The sequence below is a fragment of the Vombatus ursinus genome, unplaced genomic scaffold (genome assembly GCF_900497805.2).
Source record: "Vombatus ursinus unplaced genomic scaffold, bare-nosed wombat genome assembly UNPS02011767.1, whole genome shotgun sequence".
Lineage (NCBI taxonomy): Eukaryota > Metazoa > Chordata > Mammalia > Diprotodontia > Vombatidae > Vombatus > Vombatus ursinus.
In genome coordinates, this window is record NW_020951545.1 from 723,262 (window position 1) to 747,941 (window position 24,680).

The following is a 24,680-nucleotide window of genomic DNA, read 5'->3' on the forward strand; positions in this document are numbered from 1 at the left end:
TAGCATTGCATCAGTTACAATAGATTTCATGGAATTATTGAGCTAGCTAGAAGGTGAAGCATGCTAGGTAAGTGTGGTTGAATGTTAACTTAGACTACCACAAAGGAAAACTTAGACTACCACAAAATGAGGAACTGACCATGTAAGCTTAGATCTGCAGTATCTCAGCTCAGCTGCACAAGTGTTCATTTTTGCAGAAATGAGGAACTTACTCTCTTTCTACAGTGATTATATATCTCTTACTCTAAAAGCTATCTGAAATAGACCTTACAAGTTAAAATAAAAAAAGGGTAATCAATGCTAACTTAATTATTGAGTTTCTTGAAAAAAGAAAACCTATTTCAAATATATATGGTCATGCAAAACGAATTCCTACATTAGCCATTCTGAAAAAATAAAGAGAATGAAAGAAAAGAAAATTTGCTTTTATTTGTACTGAATCCATTAGTTCTGTATCTGAATGTGGCTAGTATGTTTCATTATGAATTCTTTAGATTTGTGTTTGGTCATTGTGTTGATCAGAGTTAATAAGTCTGTTAAAGTTCATAATCTTTACAATATTGTAGTATAAATTGTTCTCTTCTTCCTGGTCACTTCACTTTGATTCAGTTCACAAGTCTTCCCAGGTTTTTTTTCAAACTATCCCTTTCATAATTTCTACAGCACAATAGTATTCCATCACATTCATGTACTATAATTTATTTAGCTTTTCCATGATTAATGGGTATCTCCTCAGTTTCCAGTTCTTTGCCACTACAAAAAGAGTTGCTATAGATATTTTTGTACATCTGGGTCCTTTTCCTCTTTCTTTGATCTCTTTGTGGTATAGACATAGTAGTGGTATTGCTGTGTCAGAAGGTAATCACAGTTCAATAGATTTTCAGGTATAGTTAAAATTACTTTCCAGAATGGTTGAACTAGTTCACAGTTTCACCAACACTGCATTAGTGTACTTGTTTTCCTACAGTCCCTCTAACATTTTTTCATTTTCTTTTTTAATGATTTTGGCCAATCAGAGGGAGGTGAGATGGTACCTTAGAGTTATTTTAATTTGCATTTCTTTAATTATTAGTAATTTAGAGCAATTTTTCATGTGGCTATTGAAAGCTTAGTTTTCTTTGAAAATAGAGCAGGAGTTCTTAACTTGGGGTCTGAGAACTTGGATTTTTTTTAAAAAGCTATTTTTGTAGAATTGATTTCCTTTGCAGTCCTATACATTTTATTTGATGCGTTTAAAAACATTCTGAGAAGGGGTCTGTGTACTTCACTAGATTGTTTAAGAGATCTAAGACACAAAAAAATTAAGAACCCTTGAACTAGAGTTATGCTTAGAGTTATCAAAAGGCCTGAATATCTGAAGAGTATTCAACAGTGGTCGATGCCAAAGAATGCTTTTTTATATATACTGCAGAGATTGTAATTTGGCATTTTGATTTTACTAAAATCAAACAACCTAACACAAATCAAAGTATATTGTGTTCAAATAGAAATTGCCAATAGGGTCTGAGTTGGAAGGGACTTTAGAAATGAATTAGTGAACTAGTCTATCTTCTTCCTTGAATCATGAATCCTTTTTACAATTTCCCAGTGAGGGGCCCAGTAACTATTCCTCACTGACCTCCAATATAGGAGAATTTGTTGGGTCAGAAGTCTCATTCCATTTGGGGACAGTTCTGATTTTTTAGAAAGTTTTCCATTGAACTGAAAGTCTAGTTCTCTAAAACTCAGTATTAGATCATACATCTAATACTAATCTTTGGGCTTTGTTCTTCCCACGCCAGCTAAAAAGAATGTCTAAAACTTACTAAATTACTTCAAGAATCTGTAATCTTTTTGGTATGTATGCCGCAGTTTTTATTTTTAATAATCTTAATAGCTCACATTTATATAGAGCTTTTAGTTTTGCTTAGTGCTTTACAAATATTATCTTATTTTATCCTCACAATAGCCCTGAGTGGTGTTATTATTATCTCCATTTTACAGATGAAGAAACTGAGGCACATAGCATTTAATTAACTTGCATAGAATCACATAACTTATAAATGTCTGAGAAAGATTTGAGCTCAGATCTTCCACGTTCCAGGTCCAACGTTCTGTGTACTGTCCCACCTAGTTGCAACTATGTTAGTGTATAGTCTTTGACAGTTCCTATGGCAGAATAATTTAAATTTTGTACTTTACATGGCCTAGCTGTACCAAATCTTAAATTGTATTATAAAGCAGCAATCATCAAAACTACTTGGTACTGGCTAAGAAACAGAGTGGTGGATCAGTGGAATAGGTTAGGTATGCAAGACACAATAGTCAATGATTATAGTAATCTACTATTTAATAAATCCAAATACTCCAGCTTCTGGGATAAGAACTCACTATTTAACAAAAACTTCTGGGAAAACTGGAAAATAGTATGACAGAAACTAGGCATAGACTAACATCTTACACCCTATACCAAGATAAAGTCAAATGAGTACATGATTAAGATATAAAGACTAATACTATAAGCAAACTAGGAGAGCAAGGAATAGTTCCCTGTCAGATCTATGGAGAAGGGAAGAATTTATGACCAAACAAGAGAACATTATGAAATGCAAAATGGATGACTTTTACATTAAATTAAAAAGTTTTTTGCACAAACAAAGTCAATGCAGCCAAGATTAGAAGGGAAGAAGAAAGTTGGGAAACAATTTTTATAGCCAGTGTCTCTGATAAAGGCCTCATATGTAAAATATATAGAGAACTGAGTCAAATTTATAAGAATACAAGTCATTCCCCAATTGATAAATGGTCAAAGGATATGAACAGACTTTTTTCAGAGGAAGAAATTAAAGCTATCTGTATATGAAAAAATGTTCTAAATAACTCTTTGAGTAGAGAAATACAAATCAGAACAACTCTGAGGTACCACATCACACCTATCAGATTGGCCAACATTACAAAACAGGAAAATGATAAATGTTGGAGAAGATGTGAGAAAATTGGAACACTAATACATTATTGGTGGAGTTTCGAACTGATCCAACCGTTTTGGAGAACAATTTGGAACTATGCTCAAAGGGCTACAAAATTGTGCATATCTTTTGACCCAGCAATACCACTTCTAGGTCTGTATCCCAAAGATATCATAAAAACAGGAAAAGGACCCACATATACAAGGATGCCAATCAGTTGGGGAATGGCTGAACAAGTTGTGGTGTATGAATGTAATGGAATACTATTGTGCTGTAAGAAATGAGCAGGCAGATTTGAGAAAAACCTCAAAAGACTCATATGAACTGATGCTGAGTGAAATGAGCAGAACCAGGAGAACATGGTACGCAGTAACAGCCACTGTGTGATGACTGATTTTGATAGATTCATCTCTTCTTAGAAATGCAAGGATCCAAGACAACTTCAAAGGACTCATGATGGAAAATGCTATCCACATCCAGAGAAAGAACTATGGAGTCTGAATGTAGATGGAAGCATACTATTTAGTCTCCTTTTCTTTTGTTGTTTTGTTTTGTTTATTCTTTCTTGTGGTTCCTCCCATTAGTTCTGATTCTTCTTTATATCACGACTAATGTGAAAATATGCTTAATATGAATGTATAAGTAGAGCTTTATTGCGTGCTATCTTGGGGAGGGGGGAGAAGAGTGAGGGAGAGAAAATTAAAAACTCAAAATCTTACGGAAGTGAATTAGAAAACTAAAGATAAATAAATAAATAGTTTTAACAAAATTTAGTACCTCATGATGATACTCTCTGAAATGAGGTAGGCTGCTCCTGGGGAAATAGACAAGTATTATTTCTATCCTAGGTATTCTTGTCTATAAAATAACTATCCCTAGATCTTTTAACTGATCTTCATTTGACTATTTGATGTTCCCTTACTCAATTGGTCTTCATCTTCCAGTACTGTAATTTGATTAGATATGCTGTTTATTTTCAAACCCATAGGCTTCTTTAAATCCTGCTGTGAGATACCTTGCAGATTTAGAAATGGGGGGAAAAATTTGCAGAAGGCTTTAGTTTCCCTCCTTTCTTGTCCTTATAGATCCTGACAATTTCTGTTTATTCTTGTTAATTATATCTTATGTACTTGAGAAAGAAGCATGGTACAAAAATCATCTGCTAACCTGACTCTTTTCTTTTATCTGTAATTCAAGGAGTATGCACTTCATTCATTCATTTAGCAAACATTTATCAAGCATTAACCTTATGCAAGCATCGTGCAAGACACTAGAAATGTAAAGAAGAAAAACAGCAGTTTCTGTCTGCAAGGAACTTTTAATTTAGCAATATAAATGAGACATAAACACAAATAAGTATAGGGTAAGACTTACTAATATATGTGCAAAGTGAGGTCCAAAGTTCTAATTTTAGGAAGAGAATCATTACTTGCATTCACTTAAAATTTCAACTTGCCTATTGATTATTTTATCTATATGTAGCTACCTAGCTGTCTATGTGTACATGCTTGGAAATGAATAGGTAGAAGAGGGGCTACTTGATTGCATCTGGAAAATAGCCTAATTTTCAATCATCTCATTGAATATAAATAGATAGATGTAAATATGAATATAGATAGATAAATATCTATATATACATACACAAGAATATGTATAGCCTAATTCAGTGGACTCCTCATCTAGACACATGTCATAGTCTGAGCCTTAGGGTTTTTTTCCATTTATTTGTTTTTTCCTGTGTGCATTGTTAGATCAGTCTCTCTTGAGTGGAATGTGTTTCACTGAGGAGGCTTTTGTACCATTCTAGAGCTTAATGAAATCAGCACAATGTCACTCAAAAACAGGGATGTCTAGAGGACCTGATGCTGCCATTTACTGCATGGGCAACATTTGCAAGTCATCTAACTTTGGGTCTCAGTTTTTTCATCTTCAAAATGGGATGGGGTAGGGGGAGGATGGGTTTAGATCTTCTAGCTCTCAATCTAAGACCTTATTGGTGTATAGGGTATCTTTCTTGTATTTGCACCGTCCCCAGGATATCCTCCATGACAGACTTAAACATCTCCTGTGAGCAGACATATCCCTTTTTATGCCTCTGATAATCAGAGGATTATTGAACCAAATCATCTCCATCGTTGCTTGGCTCTAGCTCTCACATGACTTTAACTTATACATAGGAGAGCCTTGTAAGGCTGCTTTACTTTTTCAAATCAAGCACTTAATCAATGAACAGTAAACACATCACGTTATTGTATTCTCTGTGCCTTTTAGTTACTTATATGATTGTGGAGATGTGGTCAACTGTAGAAAAATAACAGTTCTTTTTATAGATAGGTTGTTTCTTTTTAAAACTTAATCATATTTACTGTAAGAATTTCTGTTTCATCTGAACCGACAATTTGTAGGGATGAGATGGTTTGTTTGTTTGTTTGTTTGTTTTTTCAGCTACCTTGGTTGGGTCTGTTTTGTTCCTTGTGTATAAAAAAGTTTTCAATGCAAGGCCAGGTTTTTCCAAGAATAAGTTTTTTTGTTATTCCATGTCATCCATGTTGTGATGAGTTGCAATCTGCATTATTGGAGGGAATTTCTAAATAAATGAAAAGGAGTGGGAGGGGAAAGAAGAGAATAAGCACTTTGCTTTACAAATACAACCTTGGTTGATCCTCATCACGAACCTTGTAAGGTGGGTGCTATTATTATCCCCGCTTTACATTTGAGAAACCTTAGGTAAAAAGAGGTTAAGTTACTTGCCTAGAGTTATACAGCTAGAAATTAAGTATTTGAACTCAGGTCTTATTGACTATAGGTCCAACCTGCCCGCGGTGCCAAGTTCTATTTGACTAGGTTTTTTAAATTTCTGTCACATGATCCTGGATATTCACATGGTCCAGAGGACCAGTTTGATTAATTCTTAGCCATCAGGCAAGAGTAGTTTAATAAAAATTGAAATAGTTCCTTGTTTACTTTGAGTGGCAGAAGGGCCACTCGCTCTTCACAAAGTGAAGAAAGCTTGGTTCAGTGTACTACTTAATTGGTCAGCTGACATTGGTAATTATAACCTCTCTTAGCCTCCATTGTCCTGTTTGTAAATGAGGATGTTAATACTTTCACTTCTGGTTTTACAGGGTTATCGTGAGCATAAAATATAACCTTTAAAGCTCTGTATCAGTCGGATGTCTTATTGGTATTTTATACATGTGTTATACTGATAGAAGTGAGAGAGACTTTCCTTTCAGATAGCATTGCTTATCTTGATTTTCTTTGGGTTATTTAAAGTATATAATACTACTTGTTTCTGTAATATAATAGTTAAGATTTTTCAGTGTTATCTTTAATATCTAGTCTTTAAAGTTCTCACTGATGATTATATTGACATTAGGTTATTGAATCTTGGCTGAGTTTATATAAGACAATAAGAACATTCTTTTTTTGTACTCTCTTGATACAAGAGTATGCTCTGATTCTTAGTACCATTCCAAGCATAATCCCAAGATATATTTCATCATGCACATATTGCAAAATTTTTTTTCATACTTAATATCCCCAACATATTATTAACTTAAAAACTTTATGACTTCCTTTTTAATGTTACCTAAATCCTTTCATTCAGATGTTAAACTATTCATCTCTGGTACCATTAACCTTTTGGCATTTTTGTGGTTTCCAGCACTTGTGGCAGCAGCAGAAGTAGCCAAGTCAGAGGAAAAAGAAGCTGCACCTGGTCACAGGACAAAGTATTTCAGTGTTGTTTGGCGTAAAGTTTCAAAGAAGAAGCACAAGAAGTGGGAAGGTGATGCTGTCCTTATTGTGAGCGGAAGGTCATTCACCCTGAAGGACCTGGAGGGCAGAGACATTGGAAAAGGTAACCTCTTACTGTGGGGAGATGTTGGGAGTGTAACTTCAGTTAGGGTATGTTGCTGCCAAGATGAAAGACTGACATTGATTTGAGTGCTGCTACCACGTACCAGTTAGATGGTTTGGAATCCGTTCTTCTTGCCCACTCAGTGAGGGATGGCAGGAGGCTGTTGAACTGCACTTGAGCAGGAATCAGGCTGTGCTCAGCTTTTATTTAAGTGGGTAGTGACCAGTCCTCCTAGATCTGAGGTTTATACTGCACTGCAGCCCTGTGTTCCCCTCTGCACAGAAGTAACATAATACATGTACTTAAGTATCCTTGGTTCTACCTTTTTTTCCTGCAGTATATTCCATAAACATAGATACTAGAAGGATATATGTTCCATTGCTGGTTGTTTCTGCTGAGGGTGAGATGTAGTTTCCTTTTCCACTCCTTAGCCCCCTTGCATTATTGTTGAGGTGTTTGCTGGGAAGATAAATACACGTGTGTGCTCATATTAACACATACGTGATGTAGACACTAAATGGCTTAGTGTCCAGCCCTATTTGAACCTGGCAAGTCACTTAACTTCTGTCTATCTCAGTTTTCTCAGCTGCAAAATGGGGATCATAGTGGCATCTACCTTGCAGGATTGTTGAGAGAATGAGGGTGCAATGAGATAACACTAGTAAAATGTTTAGCATAGCGCTTCACACATGGTAGGTGCTTAATAAATGATTATTCTCTTCCCTCATATGTCCAGGGATATGCTGGAGCCAGTTCATAATGGCTCAGGAGAGCCAACTGTTAAATTTTTAGTGAGAGTTTTTATACCTTGGAAATAGGCATGTTCTACAAACTAAGGCTTAATTTATTATTTTATTGATTGTCTAGACTTAAGACAGTGATGGAGAAAGTGTTAATAATGCAAATTAAACTTAAAAGTGTATCCTTCATTTTTGGAGAGCCAGTTGTTAAACATTTACTAGCACATCTCTGGATATATCTAAGCAGATCAGTGTAGAAATGTGACTCAAAGCACAAAATGGCCATGGCATGGTAATATGCTTAAAACTTCAGTTTTATTCCTTTTTCTTGAGGGGCCTGGCTTTAGTAGTGTTATCATCATCTTCCTCTTTCAGGATCTTCAGGTTTTTGGCATCACTATTGGTTGAGGGAATCTAAAAGAAGTACTTCCAGCCTAGTTTTACTCATGTAGAGCACTAATGTATGGTTCACCTATGTGGATTTTTCAGGGCTCCTTTTCTTATATTCATATGTATCTCTATAATATAGTCCACTTATATAGTCTTTTAGAAAATACAGGTCTTCTAAAATGTTCTGGGATATAATAAGCAAAAATGTCACAATATATTCAACTTAATAATATTAAATATTTTGATCTGTTTTTAAGGTTTCATATGAAGGGGTATACTTCTTACAGTAATATCACAGATGATCAAAATACATAACTGACTTTATCAGTATCTCATCTGGTCTATAATTTTTGTTCTGTACCCCAACATTCTGTTTGAGACTGATAAAAATAAAGCTTTCACCTGTGAGTGGGGATGTCAAGACTCAAAATAACTGAATATAGGTAGCCTTTGTCTATTGTTGATTTTTATTCCCAGAAGGAATATGGAAGCAAGTAGGCTTCTCTGTTGCCATTTGTCTGAGATTTAAGACATTTATTTTGTTGCCATTTTTGGAGATTCATTTGAGTACTAATTTATTTCATTCATATTTAAGCCATGGTACACAGGAGGAGGATGGTAGAAGACCATGTTTTTGATGGAAATAAGTTTCTCTTTACATAAAGAAAAATTATTTTGAAAAAACGAGCTAGGAAATAATGGTTGTTGCTAATATTCATGTCCTTCCTATGAAATTCAATGTCTCATTCTTCTTAAATGCCAATGATTTAGGTGAATAAATCAATCCAGTGAACATTTATAAAGTGCCTGTTATGTAGCTTATAACTCCTTGTACACACACCAGAAATATTATGAATGAAATATCTAAAGCTTGAAGTCCCTCAGAGGCTAATATTCAACAGGAATTAGCAACTTTAAAAGTTACATAGGGATAGGGGACTTCAGTAACAACAGTAACAACAATGAGAAGAAGCACTTATATGATACCTACTATGTGCCAGGCATTGTACTAAACACTTTACAAATATTATTGCATTTGATCCTCACAACAACCCTGGAAGATAGGTTCTATTGTTATTCCCATTTTACATTTGAGGAAACTGAGGCAAAAAAGATTACAGGATTTGCCCAAGGTCACACTGCTGGTAGTTTGAGGTTGGATTTGAACTTGCTTCTTCCTGACTCCAGGCCCAGCTATCTGTCCTCTGTGCCACCTACCTGCCTTTCAATTATCCACATTTTCAATTCAATTTTACATTTATTAATTGAATACCTTATATGTACCAGGTACTCTGCTGCATGCTACGGGCAGCAAAAAGATGATTAAGTCATAGTCTTTGCAACAGATTTAAATATTTTTTTAAATGACCCTGTACTCATGCCGTGACTACATTGGTAAGAATAAGACATCCATCACTGAGTAAAGATGACAGTTTCATGATCTGATGAAATCAAATGTAGCCAGTTTCAGCTTGTGGAGAGCTTACTGTCAAGTTGGGGGGAAAGATGAGAAGATAGGCCTCATACATACCATTAATAAAGATGTGAGAAACAAACCCAGGAACTGTATGAACACAATTATAAAACACTTTTCACACAAATAAAGTCAGATCTAAATAATTGGAAAAACATCAGTGGCTCATGAGTAGACTCCCTAAGCTAATTTACTTATTCAGTGTCATACCAATCAAACTACCAAAAAATTATTTTGTAGAGTTAGAAAAAATAATAACAAGATTCATTTGGAAGAACGAAAGGTCCAGAATATCAAAGGAACTAATGAAAAGAAATGCAGGGGAAGGTGGCCTAGCCATTCCAGATCTTAAATTGTATTATAAGGCAGCAATCATCAAAACTGCTTGGTACTGGCTAAGAAATAGAGTGGTGGATCAGTGGAATAGATTAAATATGCACGACACAGTCGTCAATGACTATAATAATCTATGATTTGATAAACCCAAAGATCCCAGCTTCTGGGATAAGAATCTACTCTTTGAAAAAAGTTGCTGGGAAAACTGGAAAAGAGTATGGTAGAAACTAGGCATAGACCAAAATCTCACACCATATACCAAAATAAAGTCAAATTGGGTTCATGATTTAGATATAAATGCTGATACTATAAGCAAACTCGGGGAGCAAGGAATAGTCTACCTATCAGATCTGTGGAGAACAGAAGAATTCATGACCAAACAGGAGATAGAAAACATTACAAAAAGCAAAATGGATAACTTTGATTACATTAAATTGAAAAGTTTTTGCACAAACACAGCCAATGCAACTAAGATTAGAAGGAAGGTAGAAAATTGGGAAAGAATTTTTACAACCAGTCTCTCTGATAAGGGCCTCATTTCTAGAATATATAGAGAATTAAGTCAAATTTATAAGAATACTAGTCATTCCCCAATTGATAAATGGTCAAAGGATATAAACAGGCAGTTTTCAGATGAAGAAATTAAAGCCATCTATAGTCTTATGAAAAAATGCTCTAAATCACTATTGATTAGAGAAATGCAAATTAAAACAACTCTGAGGTACCACATCACACCTATCAGATTGGCCAACATGACAAAACAGGAAAATGATAAATGTTGGAGAAGATGTGGGAAAATTGGAACACTAATGCATTGTTGGTGGAGTTGTGAAATGATCCAACCATTTTGGAGAGCAATTTGGAACTATGCCCAAAGGGCTATAAAAATGTGCATACCCTTTGGGCTATATCCCAAAGTGATCACACAAATGGGAAAAGGACCTACATGTGCAAAAATATTTATAGCAGCTCTTTTTGTGGTGGCAAAGAATTGGAAATTGAAGGGGTGCCCATCACTTGGGGAATGGCTGAGCAAGTTGTGGTATATGAATGTAATGGAACACTATTGTGCTCTAAGAAATGATGAACAGGCTGACTTCAGAAAAACCTGGAAAGACTTGAATGAATTTATGCTGAGTGAAATGAACAGAACCAGGAGAACATTGTACACAATAACAGCCACATTGTGCGATGACTAATATTGATAAACTTAACCCTTCCCAGCAGTACAAGAATCTAAGACATCTCCAAAGGCCTTGTGATGGAAAATGCTATCCACATCCAAGAACTATGGAATTTGAATGCAGATCGAAGCGTACTTTTTGCTATTTTTTTTTCTCTTCTGTTGAATTTTGTTTCCTCTTTCTGGTGGTTCCTCCTATTGGTTCTAATTTTTACTTACAACATCACTAATGTGAAAATATGTTTAATAGAAATGTATATGTATAGCCTATATCAGATTGTACACCGTCTTGGGGAGGGGGGTAAGGAGAAAGGGGGAAAAAATTTTAAACTCAAAAGCATATGGAAGCGATTGTTGATAAATCAAAATAAATTAATAAAAAAAAAGATGTGGAGAAGTATAGTACAAAGGATAGATCCATTATGCATTACGCAAGAGAAATCCCTCCAAAGTGACATCAACAAATTAATGACTATTTTTTGGGTCCAGTCACTCAACCAGTTCTAAATTTGCCTGTTTTGTCATCTAACATAGATCTCTCCATATTGCCTTTAAGGTTAGCTTGAGGAATCGTGTTAAATTCTTTGTTGAAGTCTAAGTATTTCTCTTATCTACCTTTTGATGCAGGTGAGAATTCCTCTCCGCTTATTCGTATTTTTCTTCATTGTTTCTCCCTTAATTTAATTTTTTTTGTTAAGAGCTTAAAAAACAGCAGTAAATAAGAACATTTCAACATACAAGGAACAGAAAAAAGTATCATATGTGAAACCGTGAACTTTTGTTACATCGATTTTTTAAAAACCTATGTTAAATTTAACTGAGCCACATCTTTCATTCTTAAAAAAGGAATATTTAATTTTCCCTTCTAACCTAGAGAAAAGAAATAAGATTCTTCCAGTCTTCGCTTTCAGGACAAAGGCCACCTAGAATGTTGTGTATACACAGATGTTACTTAATACTGGCAGAAACACAAACTTAATACACTCTCTGTAAGTGACTGTAGAATTCTTCTTAGTCACTGTACTTGATTGAAAGCAAGATCCAATTCCTTTGTTTTCTTAGATAACTCTTGTACTTAACTGTGATGGCAAATTGCCCATTTGCTTTGCCTGTTTGTTAAGCTCATGGATCAACTAGTTACTGGTTGTCCCTGAGCATGGCTTAGTTTATTTAAGGTAGGTCTTCCACCTTTTCATATAGTAGGATGATACATTCTACTTGGCTGCCTATGATCCACATTTAGCACATGGTTCCATACCCTTGTCTCACTTTGTCACTGATTTCATACATCTCTTTGTATTTTTTTGGCTGCTAAGCTCTTCTTGTAGGGTAATAGAGGGAGACAAGGTTGGAATGATAGATTGGTTTCATGATATAGAGGGCCCTATAAGCCAGGCTGAGGATTTTGTTGGATTTTCAGATAGGCAATTACAAACTATTGAAAGTGTGAAGCAGGGGATGATATGATAATAACTTTGCATTAGAAAGATTAATTGGGCAGTGGTGTGTAGGATAGATTATTTAGTATGGGCAAACTATTAGGGAATGGCCATTGTAAATTATTTAGGCAAGAGGAAATGAAAAGGTTGTGTCAGTGGTGAGAATAGAAAGGAAGGAATGGGATGGACATTAGAGGCATTGAATGTAAAATTTATTGTACTTGAGGACTAAATATCTGGGTTAAGGGAGAAAGAGAAATAAAAGATCTCTAAAAGTATCAAGAACAAGTGACTGAGAGAATTGTGATATTAACAAAAATAGTAAAGTAACTAAGGAAGAGTTAGTTTCAGAAGGAGAATGAGGAGTGCAACTCTAGACTTATGGAGTTCAAACTGTCAGCTAGCCATCCAGATAGAAATGTCTAATAGTCAGCAGTTGTAAGTGTGGTACTATATCTCAGAGGAAGGTGTAGCTAGAAATAGAGATTCATGAGTCATCTGCATGGAGAGGATAATAGTTGTAGTCATGGAATTAGATTAGATCACTCAGATTAGAGAGGGAAGAAAGAGAGAGTTGAGAATCTTGGGGAATGCCTACACTTTGCATTGGTAGAACAGCCAGCATAGTTTTAAGAGAAAACTGTCAGAAAAATAGTAACACAACCAGGAGAATGTAGTGTTATAAAACTCAAAGGAGGAAAGAGTTTCAAGAAAGAGTGATTTGATAAGAGTGTAATATTTAACAGAAAGGTAAAGCAGGATGGAGACTGAGAGAAGTCCATTTGTGATTAGGAGGGTGACTTTGAAAAGAGGAATTTTCAGATAAATGTCTAATTGGATGGGATGGAAGTGTAGCTAGGCTAAGAGGATGTAGAGGCAGTGGACATAGTGTTGTTTCATTCACTGCCAGACTTCTTGAAAGAGTAGATAGGTAGTTTGATAGCACGAAGGGGAATTTTTTGTGTGTATGATTAATGATTGTGTTTATAGGCATCAGAAAATAATTCTTTAGAGAGAGAGAGATGAAGATGCAAGAAAAACAATATAATTGATGAAGCAGGAGTCCCAGCAGAGGAAGGAGATGAAGAGATCAAGTTAGAGAGGTTTGACTTTGGCAAGAAGAAGGGAAAGCTCATCCTCAGATACAAGGGATAAAGACATAGAGGTAGGGTGAAAATACAAAGGAAATTTGGAGGTGGAGAGGGGGAAATATGAGAGAGACCATGTTGAATGGCTTCAGTTTTCTCAGTCAAGTTCGATGCTGAGTTTTTGTTGAGAGTATGTTTTATAATGGTAGAATAAGAAACTTGAAAAAGCCAAAAAGAAAGAGACAGGTATTGTAGAGAATAGACTGAGAGATGAATAGAAGAATCGCCAAGCAATGGAAATGGCTTGGCTGTAGTTAAATAGTTGTTTAACATACTGACTTAAATTATTCTTTTGTCTCTACAATGATATTACAGGATTCTTGAGAAATGGGATGATTTTTCATCCTTTTATATACTCCACAGTTCCTCCACAGTCACTCAAGTCAGTGTTTTTACAAGTGCTTGTTCAGTTAGATCAGCCTCTACTGCTATACTGACTTTGCAGAAAGTTGTTCAGTGAAATATTTTTCTTTCTTTCCTGTATAAATTTCCAGAGCACCTTCCAGAAGGTCCTATTTTAATTACTATCTCAAGGAAATTTTTTAATGATGTATGTACCTCTGTGAACTGGAAATTTCCAATAGTATAATTTATCAGTCATTCCTAATTTCCTTGTAATATCTTTGAGCATATCTCCCTAAAGTTGAATAAAATTGTTCCTAACCTAGCTATACTTATTGGTGTCAAAGAATAGATAGGACAACGTCCTACCAGCATCTGCTAGTGATGTCAGACATTTCTGAATATAGTGTAGAGGTCTTTCTGTTGTTTCCTAATATCTCTGGAATCTTGTTGTACTCTGGGGTCATATTCACCCCTTCATGTTGTGGGACAAAGTTTGTAGTGGAGAAATAATAGAACTGAAGACTTTTGCTGGTTTAGTAAACAAACTATTAAATATTAACCAAATAAAGAATTAACATTATGAATCAGGAAGGGTAGAAGATTGGTGGGGAGACCAATAGAATTTAGTTAGTTTTTGTATTTTTTGTGCCCTTGAGTTGCTTACAACTGATAGACTTATTTAGCAGGATGTCATTATAAGACATGATAAGTATTAAGATTTTGTTCTAAATTAAGATACTATGTAAGCTGTAATTTAGTGACTTAGAATACTATCATTTAGTTCAACAAACAGTTATTAAGTAGCTACTGTGTGCAATACATTGTATTAAGTACAAAGAATACAAAGCTGAAAAATTCTAACATTCTTGGCAAGTGGTCATTCACCTTGCTATTGAAACTCGACTCTGTTGGATATCATAATATTGTACCCAAGACTAAAAAGGGAATTCATAGCTATTCATTGGATTTAGAGTTGGGTGGACATTAATGATCACCTAAAATAATCCGTTCATTTTATGAATGATCTAGACCCAAGGCTTATACAAGTAGTAAGTAGTTGAGCTGGATTTAAAACTCAAGTCTTGTGATTTAAAACCTAGTGTTCTTTCCTTAATTTCAAGACAAATAAAAAATTAGAGTATGTGAGTATGTGATCTTCCAAAGCAAGCAAGAAATTCTTATGCCCAGTTATGCCAATAGTTTTCCTAATATTGAACCAATCCTGATTCCTGGTGTAAATCCTACCTAGTTATAGTGTATGATCTTTGTAATATATTGCTGTGGTCTCTTAGCTAGTATTTTATATAAAATTTTTGCATCAGTAGTCATTAAGGAAACTGGTCTGTAGTTTTCTTTTTCTGTTTTTGCTCTCTGGTTTAGGGATCAAAACCATATTTATGTCATAGAAGGAATTTCTTTTTTCTATTCTGTTAATCTGAGCACTTTATGTTTTTGTAAATATTCACCCATTTTATTTAGATTATCAGTTTTGTTGGCTTCTACTTGAGCAAAATAGTTCCTAACAATTGCCTAAAGTTCATCTTTGTTGTTTGTGCATCCACCCTTTTCACTTTTGATACTGGTAATTTGGTTTTCTTCTTAATTTTTAAAAATCAAATTAGCCAGTGGTTTATCTATGTTATTGTTCATTAGTTCAATGGATTTTTACTTTGTTTTATTAATCTTTTATTTTTAAGATTTCTATTTTGGTGGGCTTAAAAATTTACATATTTATTTATTTAATTATTTTAGGCAATTGGGGTTAAGTGACTTGCCCAGGGTAACACAGCTAGTAAGTGTCAAGTGTTTGATCTGAGTTCGGATTTGAACTCAGGTCCTCCTGACTTAAGGGCCAGTGCTCTATCCAGTGCGTCACCTAGCTGCCCCTATTTTGGTATGTTGTCTCATTATTATCATTATCTTTAACAAAATTGTTTCTATGATTTGTACTTTGACCCACTCATTCTTTAAGACTAGACTATTTAGTTTCCAATTAATTTTTAATCTGTACTTCCAAGGCCCTTTATTGAAAATAATTTATAATGCATTATGATATGGAAAAGGTGCATTTAATATTTCTGCCTTTCTGTATTTGATTGTAAGGTTTTTATGCCCTAATAAATGGTTAATTTTTGTGAAGATGCCATGCACAGCTGAGAATGGGTATACATTTTTCTATTCCTATTCAATATTCTCTAAGTGTCTCTCATATCTACCTTTTCTGAAATTGTCCTTGACTTCTTTATTATTTATTTTGTGATTAGATTTATGTTGGACTGAGAAGGATTAATTGAGGTTCCCACACTAACATAGTTTTATTGTCTATTTCCTTCTGTAACTCATTTACCTTTTCCTTTAAGAATTTGGCTGTGATGCCATTTGGTACATATTTATTCACTATTGATATTAATTTGTCATCTATGGCACTTTTTAGTAAAATGTAGTTTGCGTTATTATCACTTTTAATCAGACCTATTTTTGCTTTTGTTTTGTCTGAGATCATGATTGCTTCTCTTGCTTTTTTTACTTGAGTTGAAACATAATAGATTCTGTTTCTACCTCTTAGTGTAACCCTGTTTGTATCTCTTGTAAGCAACATGTTGTGGATTCTAATTTCTAATCCATGCTCCCATTCTCATCCATTTTATAGATGAGTTCATTCCATTCACATTTACAATTATTATTGCTAACTAAGTATTTCCTTCTATCTCATTTTCCTCTATATATCTTTTTTTATCTTCTCGACTCCTCAAAAGTCTGTTTTGCTTCTGATCACTGACTCCCTTTATCTACCCTCTCATCACTCCCCTCTCCTTTCTCTTAGCCCCTTTCCCACCTATTTTCCTGTTGATTAAGATGAATTTCTATACTCAGCTGTGTATGTATATATACTCTTCCTTCCTTGAACCTGTTCAGATGACAGTGAGGTTCAAAAGTTGCTTGTTACTCCTTTCCCCAATTCTCCCCCTCATTGCAAAAACTTTTCCTTGCCTGATTCTTTTATGGGAGGTAATTTTCCCCATTCTTTCTCTTCTTCCCCTTTCTCTTACTCTTCATTCTTTTGATATCATTTCAACATAATAGACTCACACCCATTTCCTTTATCTTATCTAACTTTTCTTGAATTCTATTCAGGAACTTCATTTCTTTTTCTATTTTTTGTTTAGATTTTCTAAATCTGAGAGGAATAATTTAAGGTCCTCCACTATTGTATTTTTGTTGTCCATTTCTTCCTGTAACTCATTTAGCTTTTCCATTAAATATGTAGATACTGTTCCATTTGATGCATATATGTTTAAAATTGTTGTTTTTCATTGTCTGTGGTTCTTTTCAGCAAAAAAAAAATGTAGTTTTCCTGTTTATCTCTTTGAATTAGGTCTATTTTTACTGTGTGTTTGTCTGAGATCATATTTGGTACTCCTGCCTTTTTTTTACTTTAGTTAAAGGATAATAAATTCCTCTCCAGGCCCTTATTTGGAGTCTTGTTCATCTTTCTGTTTCAATGTATTTCTTGTAGTAAATATTAATAAAAATAACTAATATTTGTTGTACCTATTATGTCCCAAGCACCAAGTGCTTTATAATTATTATCTCATTTTATCCTCACAGCAACCTTGGGAGTTAGATGCTATTATCATCTTCATTTTACAGATGAGGAAACTGAGGCAAACAGATTAATGACTTGCCTGGCATCATATAGCTATTAAGTGTCAGCTGCCAGATTTGAACTCAGGTCTTCCTGACTCCAGGTCTGGTACTCTATCTATTACACCAACTAGCTGCTACTGTAGGCAACAATATATTTTAAGCAAGAGATTATTGGATTCTACCTGCTATGAATTTGTCACACTTGCAGTTGTGATTGTTAATTGTGTGTTTCCCTCCAACCTATTCTTTTATACTTTTACTTTTCCCCTGTCCCTCTTCTGTTTCGCTCATTTAGAGTCCAATAACAGACTCTTATCCTTTCTTTCTGTTATTTTAAGATATAATATTTTAAGAAATCATAAAAAAAAAACTATTTAGATCTCTTAGAGCCAGAGGCAACATGAAAAAAGAAAGAACTCATTGATTATCTCCAGAAAGAAACTCCAAAATAAAAACTCCCAGGAACAGTATAGCCAAAATCCAGAGTTTACAGATCAAAAAAAAAAAAATTAATGGAAACAGGTAGAAGGAAAGAATTAAAGTACTGAAGAGCCTCAGTCAGAATTAGACAAGATTAGGAGCCATTGATACAAAGAAATTGAACTCTTAGAATACAATTGTAGAAGGCGAAGGTTACGGCTTACTAAAAGTTACCAAAAGTAACTTGTCCAGCAAAACTAAGTATAATCCTACAGGAGGAAAAAAACAGATTTTTAATGAAATAGAGGCTGTCTAAGCATTCCTGATGAAAAAACCAGAACTGCATAGAATATTTAAAATACAAGCAAAGGACTTAGAAATAGAAAAAGGCAAACATGAGCATGCAATCATAAGGGAAGAAACAATGACAACCTGTTTACATTCTATCATGGGGAGATAATACAAGTCTTTTGTCAGAACCATATAATTCGTAAGGGTCATAGAGGAAGTCTAATTAGACAGCCTGGAAGTGCTTTTGTTATGTTTTGGATGATCTTACAAGGTGAATGGAAAAGGAGTGGAAGTGAGGGCAGCCAGATGGCGCAGTGGATTGAACACTGGCTCTGGAGTCAGGAGGACCTGAGTTCAAATCCGATCTCAGGCACTTGATACTAGCTGTGTCACTCTGGGCAAGTCACTTAACTCCAACTGCCTCACCAAAAGGAAAAACAAAAGGCGTGGAAGAAGAATACACTAGGAGGGAGAGGGAGAGGAAGAATTATCTCTTATATTTGAGGTAAGCAAATAGAAGTTTATAAAAAAAGAGGAAGGTGTCCATTTCCCACCCCTGTGCCTTTGTATTGGTTATTCCTCATGCCTGGAATGCACCTCATCTCTGCTTCTGTGGATCTCTTCAAGGCTCAACTCTAGTGCCTCCTTTTCCACAAAGTCTTTACTGTTCTCCTTAGTTGATAATATCTCTTCCACCCCCAAGGTTGTTTTTGTTTGTCCTTTGTTCTCAAAGAGGACCAATGACATCAGGAGGGTGATGTCTTTATTTGCAAACGGATTGTATTTAAGTGAGGCTGAGCTGTGCAAAGTCATCAGCTTCACTCTCTCCTCTGGCGCCATTGGAGTTCAATGACAAGACACATGTCGAGAGGACTGGTGATGACCCTGGATGCAGTAGGAGAACTTAGCCTTTTTAAGCTCTTGTATGTTTTATGTGTCTCTTCTGTTACAATTATGTTTGAGAGCAAGAAGTTTTTCCTTTTGTCTTTTTATCCCTAGCACTTAGCAAAGTGCCTGGCTTCTACTGTGTCCTTTAGGCTGGTACAAAACCTTTGTCTTGGTAACAGTTACCATCACTGATTGTTTTCATTGTTGTTATTGCTTTCTAACCTTCATCTTCAGGTTCTTCATTAGTGGATGACCTGTTGCTTTGGTGGCAGTGGCTCATCAGTTGCTCTGTTGAAATTCAATGGATCTTAACAAATTTTTCCTGCCATTATGTTTTCATTCTACATTTATCTTCCATGCTTAGTTCTTAGGAAAGAACAATTCTACTGTCAGTGGTTTGGGTCAGTTCTGGTTAAGGGTTTTTTTTTTCTCCTAAATAAAGTTTACTTAATTTTATCCCTGTGTGATTGATTACTTGATTTACTTTAGATTTTTAATCAAAAGGACAGATCTTGTGTACTTTCCTTCTTGTTAGTCATGAAAGGTTATTCAAATTCAAAATAGTTGTTTCCATTACCAGCTATTGAATGCTGAGTGATTGATCACTAATTAAATTGTTGCACTGCTCAGTGTCACTAAATCGCTTTTATCTTTTTCCTTTTTAGGCACTGGATATAAATTGAAAGATTTGGACAGTTTAAATGAAGGTGAAACGACAGTGATTGGTGGAAAAGAAATAGAAGTCATGGGTATCATTTCTTCAGATGATTACAGTAGTGGCCGATGTTTTCAGTCTAGCATAGGGAGCCCATGCCTCACAACTTCACAAATTACACAGAAGCCTTTCTCTAATCCAGTCAAAAGTATCTGCAAATCCAACACAAAGGAAAATGTGGATGATTCCCCAAATTTCAAACCTCGTCATGATCCATATGCACAAAGTAAGGGCTTTAAAAGATAATTTGTTTTGTGTTTAAATCTTTTGCTTTTATTTGTGAACATTCTGTGTGTCTTTGAGATTTTGAAAAGTTCAGAGAGAAATAATACCAAATAAAAAGAAAGTAATTTGTACAAAGATGTTTGTTCATAGCATATTATTATAATTGGAAACTGGGAAAAAGATCCAGATGCCCAACGACAAGAGAATGCCCAAACATGACATAGTAGAATGCTATTTAATCTTGAGTGATATCACGTATCTGACATGGAAATGTGTAATTAAGTAATATCAAATGAAAAAAGGCAATGTTCAAAACATTATGTGTACATACTGATTATAGTAATGCTAAAATATATTAAAGATTGAAGAGATATTTGGAGCCATGTGAATTGTCAAGATTTAATTTTCATTTGATTCTTTTCCTTGTAAAGTTGCTTTCTCAATAAAAAAAAAAAAAAATGAAAGTTCCCTGCAGCATTACCTAAGGTTTTATAGTATTTTTTGGAAATAACCATAATCAAAGAAGGAGGCCCATGTAGATATTTATATTGGACTATATATATGTGTGTGTGTATGTATTATGTATATTATATATCTGGGGGTATGTGTATACACATGTATATACATATATGTAGATATACATGTATGTATATTTGAAATATAGACATGTGAAGTCAGTAGAGACCTGTAGATAAACTAGGAATGTGTATATGGGCTCCAGTGCAAGTCGACCTAAACAGCAGCTATTATATTTAGTAGGGAAGAAAATGAATAAGTCAGGAGACAGTATGGTGAAGAGAACCCTGGTTTTGTAGTCAGAGGACCTGGGTTCGAATGCTTCATCGTACCTGTGCACCCTTGAGCACATCACAACGTCTGTAAAATGAGGGGCTTGGATGAGATGGTCACTGACATCCCTTCAGCTCTAGGCCTGTAATTTTATGATTCTGTTTATTCTTCTTACTTGTTAACTCTATAACCCCAGACAAATCATTTAACCTTGTTTGCCTCAGTTTCCTCTTCTGTAAAATCAGCCGGAGAAGGAAATGATAAACCATTCCAGTATACTTCTATTGTGAAACTCCTGTGCCTTTATTACAAGAGAATATTTTTTGTTCAGACCTGTGATTTCATTGGTTTAGTAAATTGCATTCAGAAAATTCCTCCTACCAATGTAAATAAGCAGCTCTTCAGAAACGTACAGCCTTTGCGAATGGTGTGAGCCGCTGAAAGGTCAAGCAGTTTGCCTAGGGGTCACCGAGCCAGCACGTGCCTGATTGCAGCTCCTGCTCCATGCCCAGTAGGCCTTGCTGCCTCTCGATGCCAAGTATGAGTGCATGGAACTGCTTATTACCCTTCGATTCCTAGTGAGATGCAAGGATGTGAACTGCAGATATATTTAGAATTTTAAACATTATTTGAAGGCACTAGTAAACTTAATGAAGGTTGCACATATGTTAAGCAAGTAGATCATTTGGACAGTAGAAGTCCAAATGTGATACATTTTCTGATTCTTTTTTCCTATTGCAAGCGCAAAATCAAAGAATTTTTAGAACTGAAAGGGACTTGGGGTCACATAATCCAGCCTCTTCATTTTATATATAAGAAAATTGAGGATCAAAGAAGTTATATTACTTATTCAAGGATATACAGCTAATAGTCAGTGGCATGACTGGGACTAGAACCCTAAGTAGTACATTGGAAGGACTAGACAATATTTACCAGATTTTTTATATCTTGTGTTATTTGGTTCTCAACAACGTCAGTCATCATAAATAGGATTTATAAGCAAAATATCTACCATAGGTGCTTCTATGTCTGTACCTCATTTTTGCCACTAGTGTCTGTCTTTTATTGACACCAAAATTGAAGTCACAGGTCCTGTATTACACCAGGCCCAGAAGGCAGACGAACCTGTGTGGCTTTGCTGTGTTGCTCACTTGGAAAGGGGCTCCTGCCAAACCTTACCCAGTGGAGCTATAAAAGTGTCTCTTCCAGAGTCATCTGGCATTGGATTTTTAGCTGCATTTCTGGAGAACTCACCAAGGAAAGTGAAGAAACAATCATTTTTTTTTTCCTGGTCAATTCAGCTGCTGAGTTAGTCACCTCCTGAAAGACTGACCATGAGAGCTGCTTTATCTACTTAGAATATTTCAGTGATAATCTCCTTTATAAATGTGGTTAAAAGATTGTTACCTAAAGAGGAAGAAGTAGAATATATACCAGAGAACATTATGGTTTAATGTTAGTGTAGTCATTTCTCTTTGAAATTTTGTTCGTGTTCTATTCCTTTTGGATGTCCATAGTTGTATGTTACCGTATTTTCTAGAATACACACATACACGTATATATGCATTTGTACACATATATACAAACATATACATACACATAAATTTATATGTACATATAGACACACATTTTTTTTAAACAAAATAATCATGCAGGGAGGGAAAGGAAGAAGCTAATTGCAAAGAGCTTTACAGATAACTCATTAGATCCTCACAATAACCTTATAAGATAGATGCTATTATTACCTCCTTTTTACAGTTGAGGAAACTGAAGCAGACAGAGGTTAAAGTGACTTGCCTAGGGGCATACAACTAGTAAGTGTCTGAGCCTGAATTTAAACTCCTCTCATCCTGTCTGGCTTAGCTTTCTTATCTACTGAGCTACAGAGTTGACTGAAGTTCATTGTTGTAAATATAAATGGACTGTCATTGAAGGCCCACTATTCCCTTATTAATTGATATGTGATACAACAGAACCCCAGCTTACACAGAGACACTGCTAATGACTTATCCAGTCCAAATAATAATTTTTTTTCTTTTTTTATGTTAGACAGCATAGTCCTGGATTTGTAAAAATCCCCTCATGTGATCCAGAAAGTGTCCCTTGCTGAAGTTTACGTCACATTAAATTCTGATTCTATTCTTCCTATTTTCTTGTTCCCTTTCTCCTTTTTCTTTAATTCCCAGTCTTTACTTGACATATATGATACATACAGTACATATATACAGTAAATTCTTGATTTTTTAGGCATCCAGTTAGTTGCTTTTGGAGGGTACTGCCTACTGTTTTGCTGTTTGTCTTTGTCTCTCTGGTGTTTAGTATAATGCCTTGCACACAGTAGACACTTAGTAAAGATGTGTTGAATTAAATTGCCTTTATTATCTGCAGTGTAGCTGAGCCATCTAGTCTTGATTTCAAGCCCTCACAGAATTTAAACCTGGGTAAAATTTCTTTCTGGAGCTCACTTAATTTTTCATATTACTGAAAATTATATTTTTATCACATGCAGTTACCTCTTGCTGCTGCCAACCTTATGGCAATAAACCTCTTCAAACTTAGCTATGCCTGGCCTTTGAACAGCTATTTGTTGCCAGCTGCATGCCTACTTGAAGTCTTTCCAACTGGGTAGGACCTTTCACTGAATGAAGCCTTTAAGTATACAGGGTCACTGCTATACTGAAATGAGACATTTGAGCCGGACTTGCATGGAGGATAGTAAGCATCAGGGTTTTTTTTTTCTTTTTTTAAACTTTATTCTCTAACTTAGCACCACTGAAAGATCTGAGTTCAGATATGGCCTTAGATACTTATTCAGTGTGAGACCCTGGGCAAGTCAGTCACTAAACTATGTGCACTCAGTTTCCTGATCTTTAAAATGGGGATAATAATAGAACCTACCCCACAGAGTTGTCATGAGAACAAAATGAAATGGTATTTTTAAAGTGCCTTATAAACCTTGAAGTTTAAATAATAAATTTTAAATATCATTAAAGTTTAATAGAGACAGCTGGGTGGCATAGTGGATAGAGCACTTGGTCTGGAGTCAGGAAGATCTTAGTTCAAATCTGGCCTCAGACACTTTCTAACTGTGTGACTTTGGGCAAGTCACTTAACTCTATTTGCCTCAGTTCCTCATCTTTAAAATGGGGACACACTAGAGAAGGAACTGGCAAACTAATCCAGTATCTTTGCCAAGAAAACCTGGATTTTGTCCATGGGGTCATGTAGAGTTGTATATGACTGAATGACTCAATAGCAACAACAACAAAAGTTTAATGATAATTACTATTATTAGTAATAGTAAATGTATGATGGTGCAATTGAAGGCAAATGTAATCATGTATAATTAAAGTGAAAATACAATACATTTATTTCTATGTTTTAATAATTCCTTTTAAGATTCCTTTGTTATGCCACGACCAGATAAGAGTCATCAGTGGATGTTCAATAAGAACTGTTTACCACTTGTGGATGTAGTCGTAGATCCCTACCTTGTACATCATCTTCGACCACACCAAAAAGAAGGAATTGTGTTTCTCTATGAATGTGTGATGGGAATGAGGTAGGAAAATAAATTCTCTTTGTTTCATGTAGCCTTTTATGAGTTTTACTTGTAATGTTATAAGAGGAATTTTAGGTGTGCAGAGGAAAACCGTGTATTTTAGTGGGAAAAGGAATGAATTAATCCTTTTACTCAAGAGAACATGATGTGCTATGTATTGACAATGCTACTTTTAAACATTTTGTTCATGCTCCATAGGCTATAGGAGTGGTTCTCAAACTTTTTGGTCTTAGGACCCCTTTATACCCTTAAAAATAACTGATTCCCCTTACCCTGA

The 24,680-nt window shown here is 35.1% G+C and overlaps 1 protein-coding gene across 1 annotated transcript in view; it reads left to right on the forward strand.

The window, feature by feature from the left end:
* RAD54B (RAD54 homolog B) overlaps positions 1–24,680 on the forward strand; it is a 128,063-nt gene that overhangs the window by 72,020 nt on the left and 31,363 nt on the right. The window contains exons 4-6 of the mRNA XM_027856979.1: positions 6,616–6,810; positions 19,778–20,053; positions 24,241–24,403. Of these exons, the coding sequence (XP_027712780.1) occupies positions 6,616–6,810; positions 19,778–20,053; positions 24,241–24,403 (634 nt within the window). The remainder of the gene's footprint in view (positions 1–6,615; positions 6,811–19,777; positions 20,054–24,240; positions 24,404–24,680) is intronic.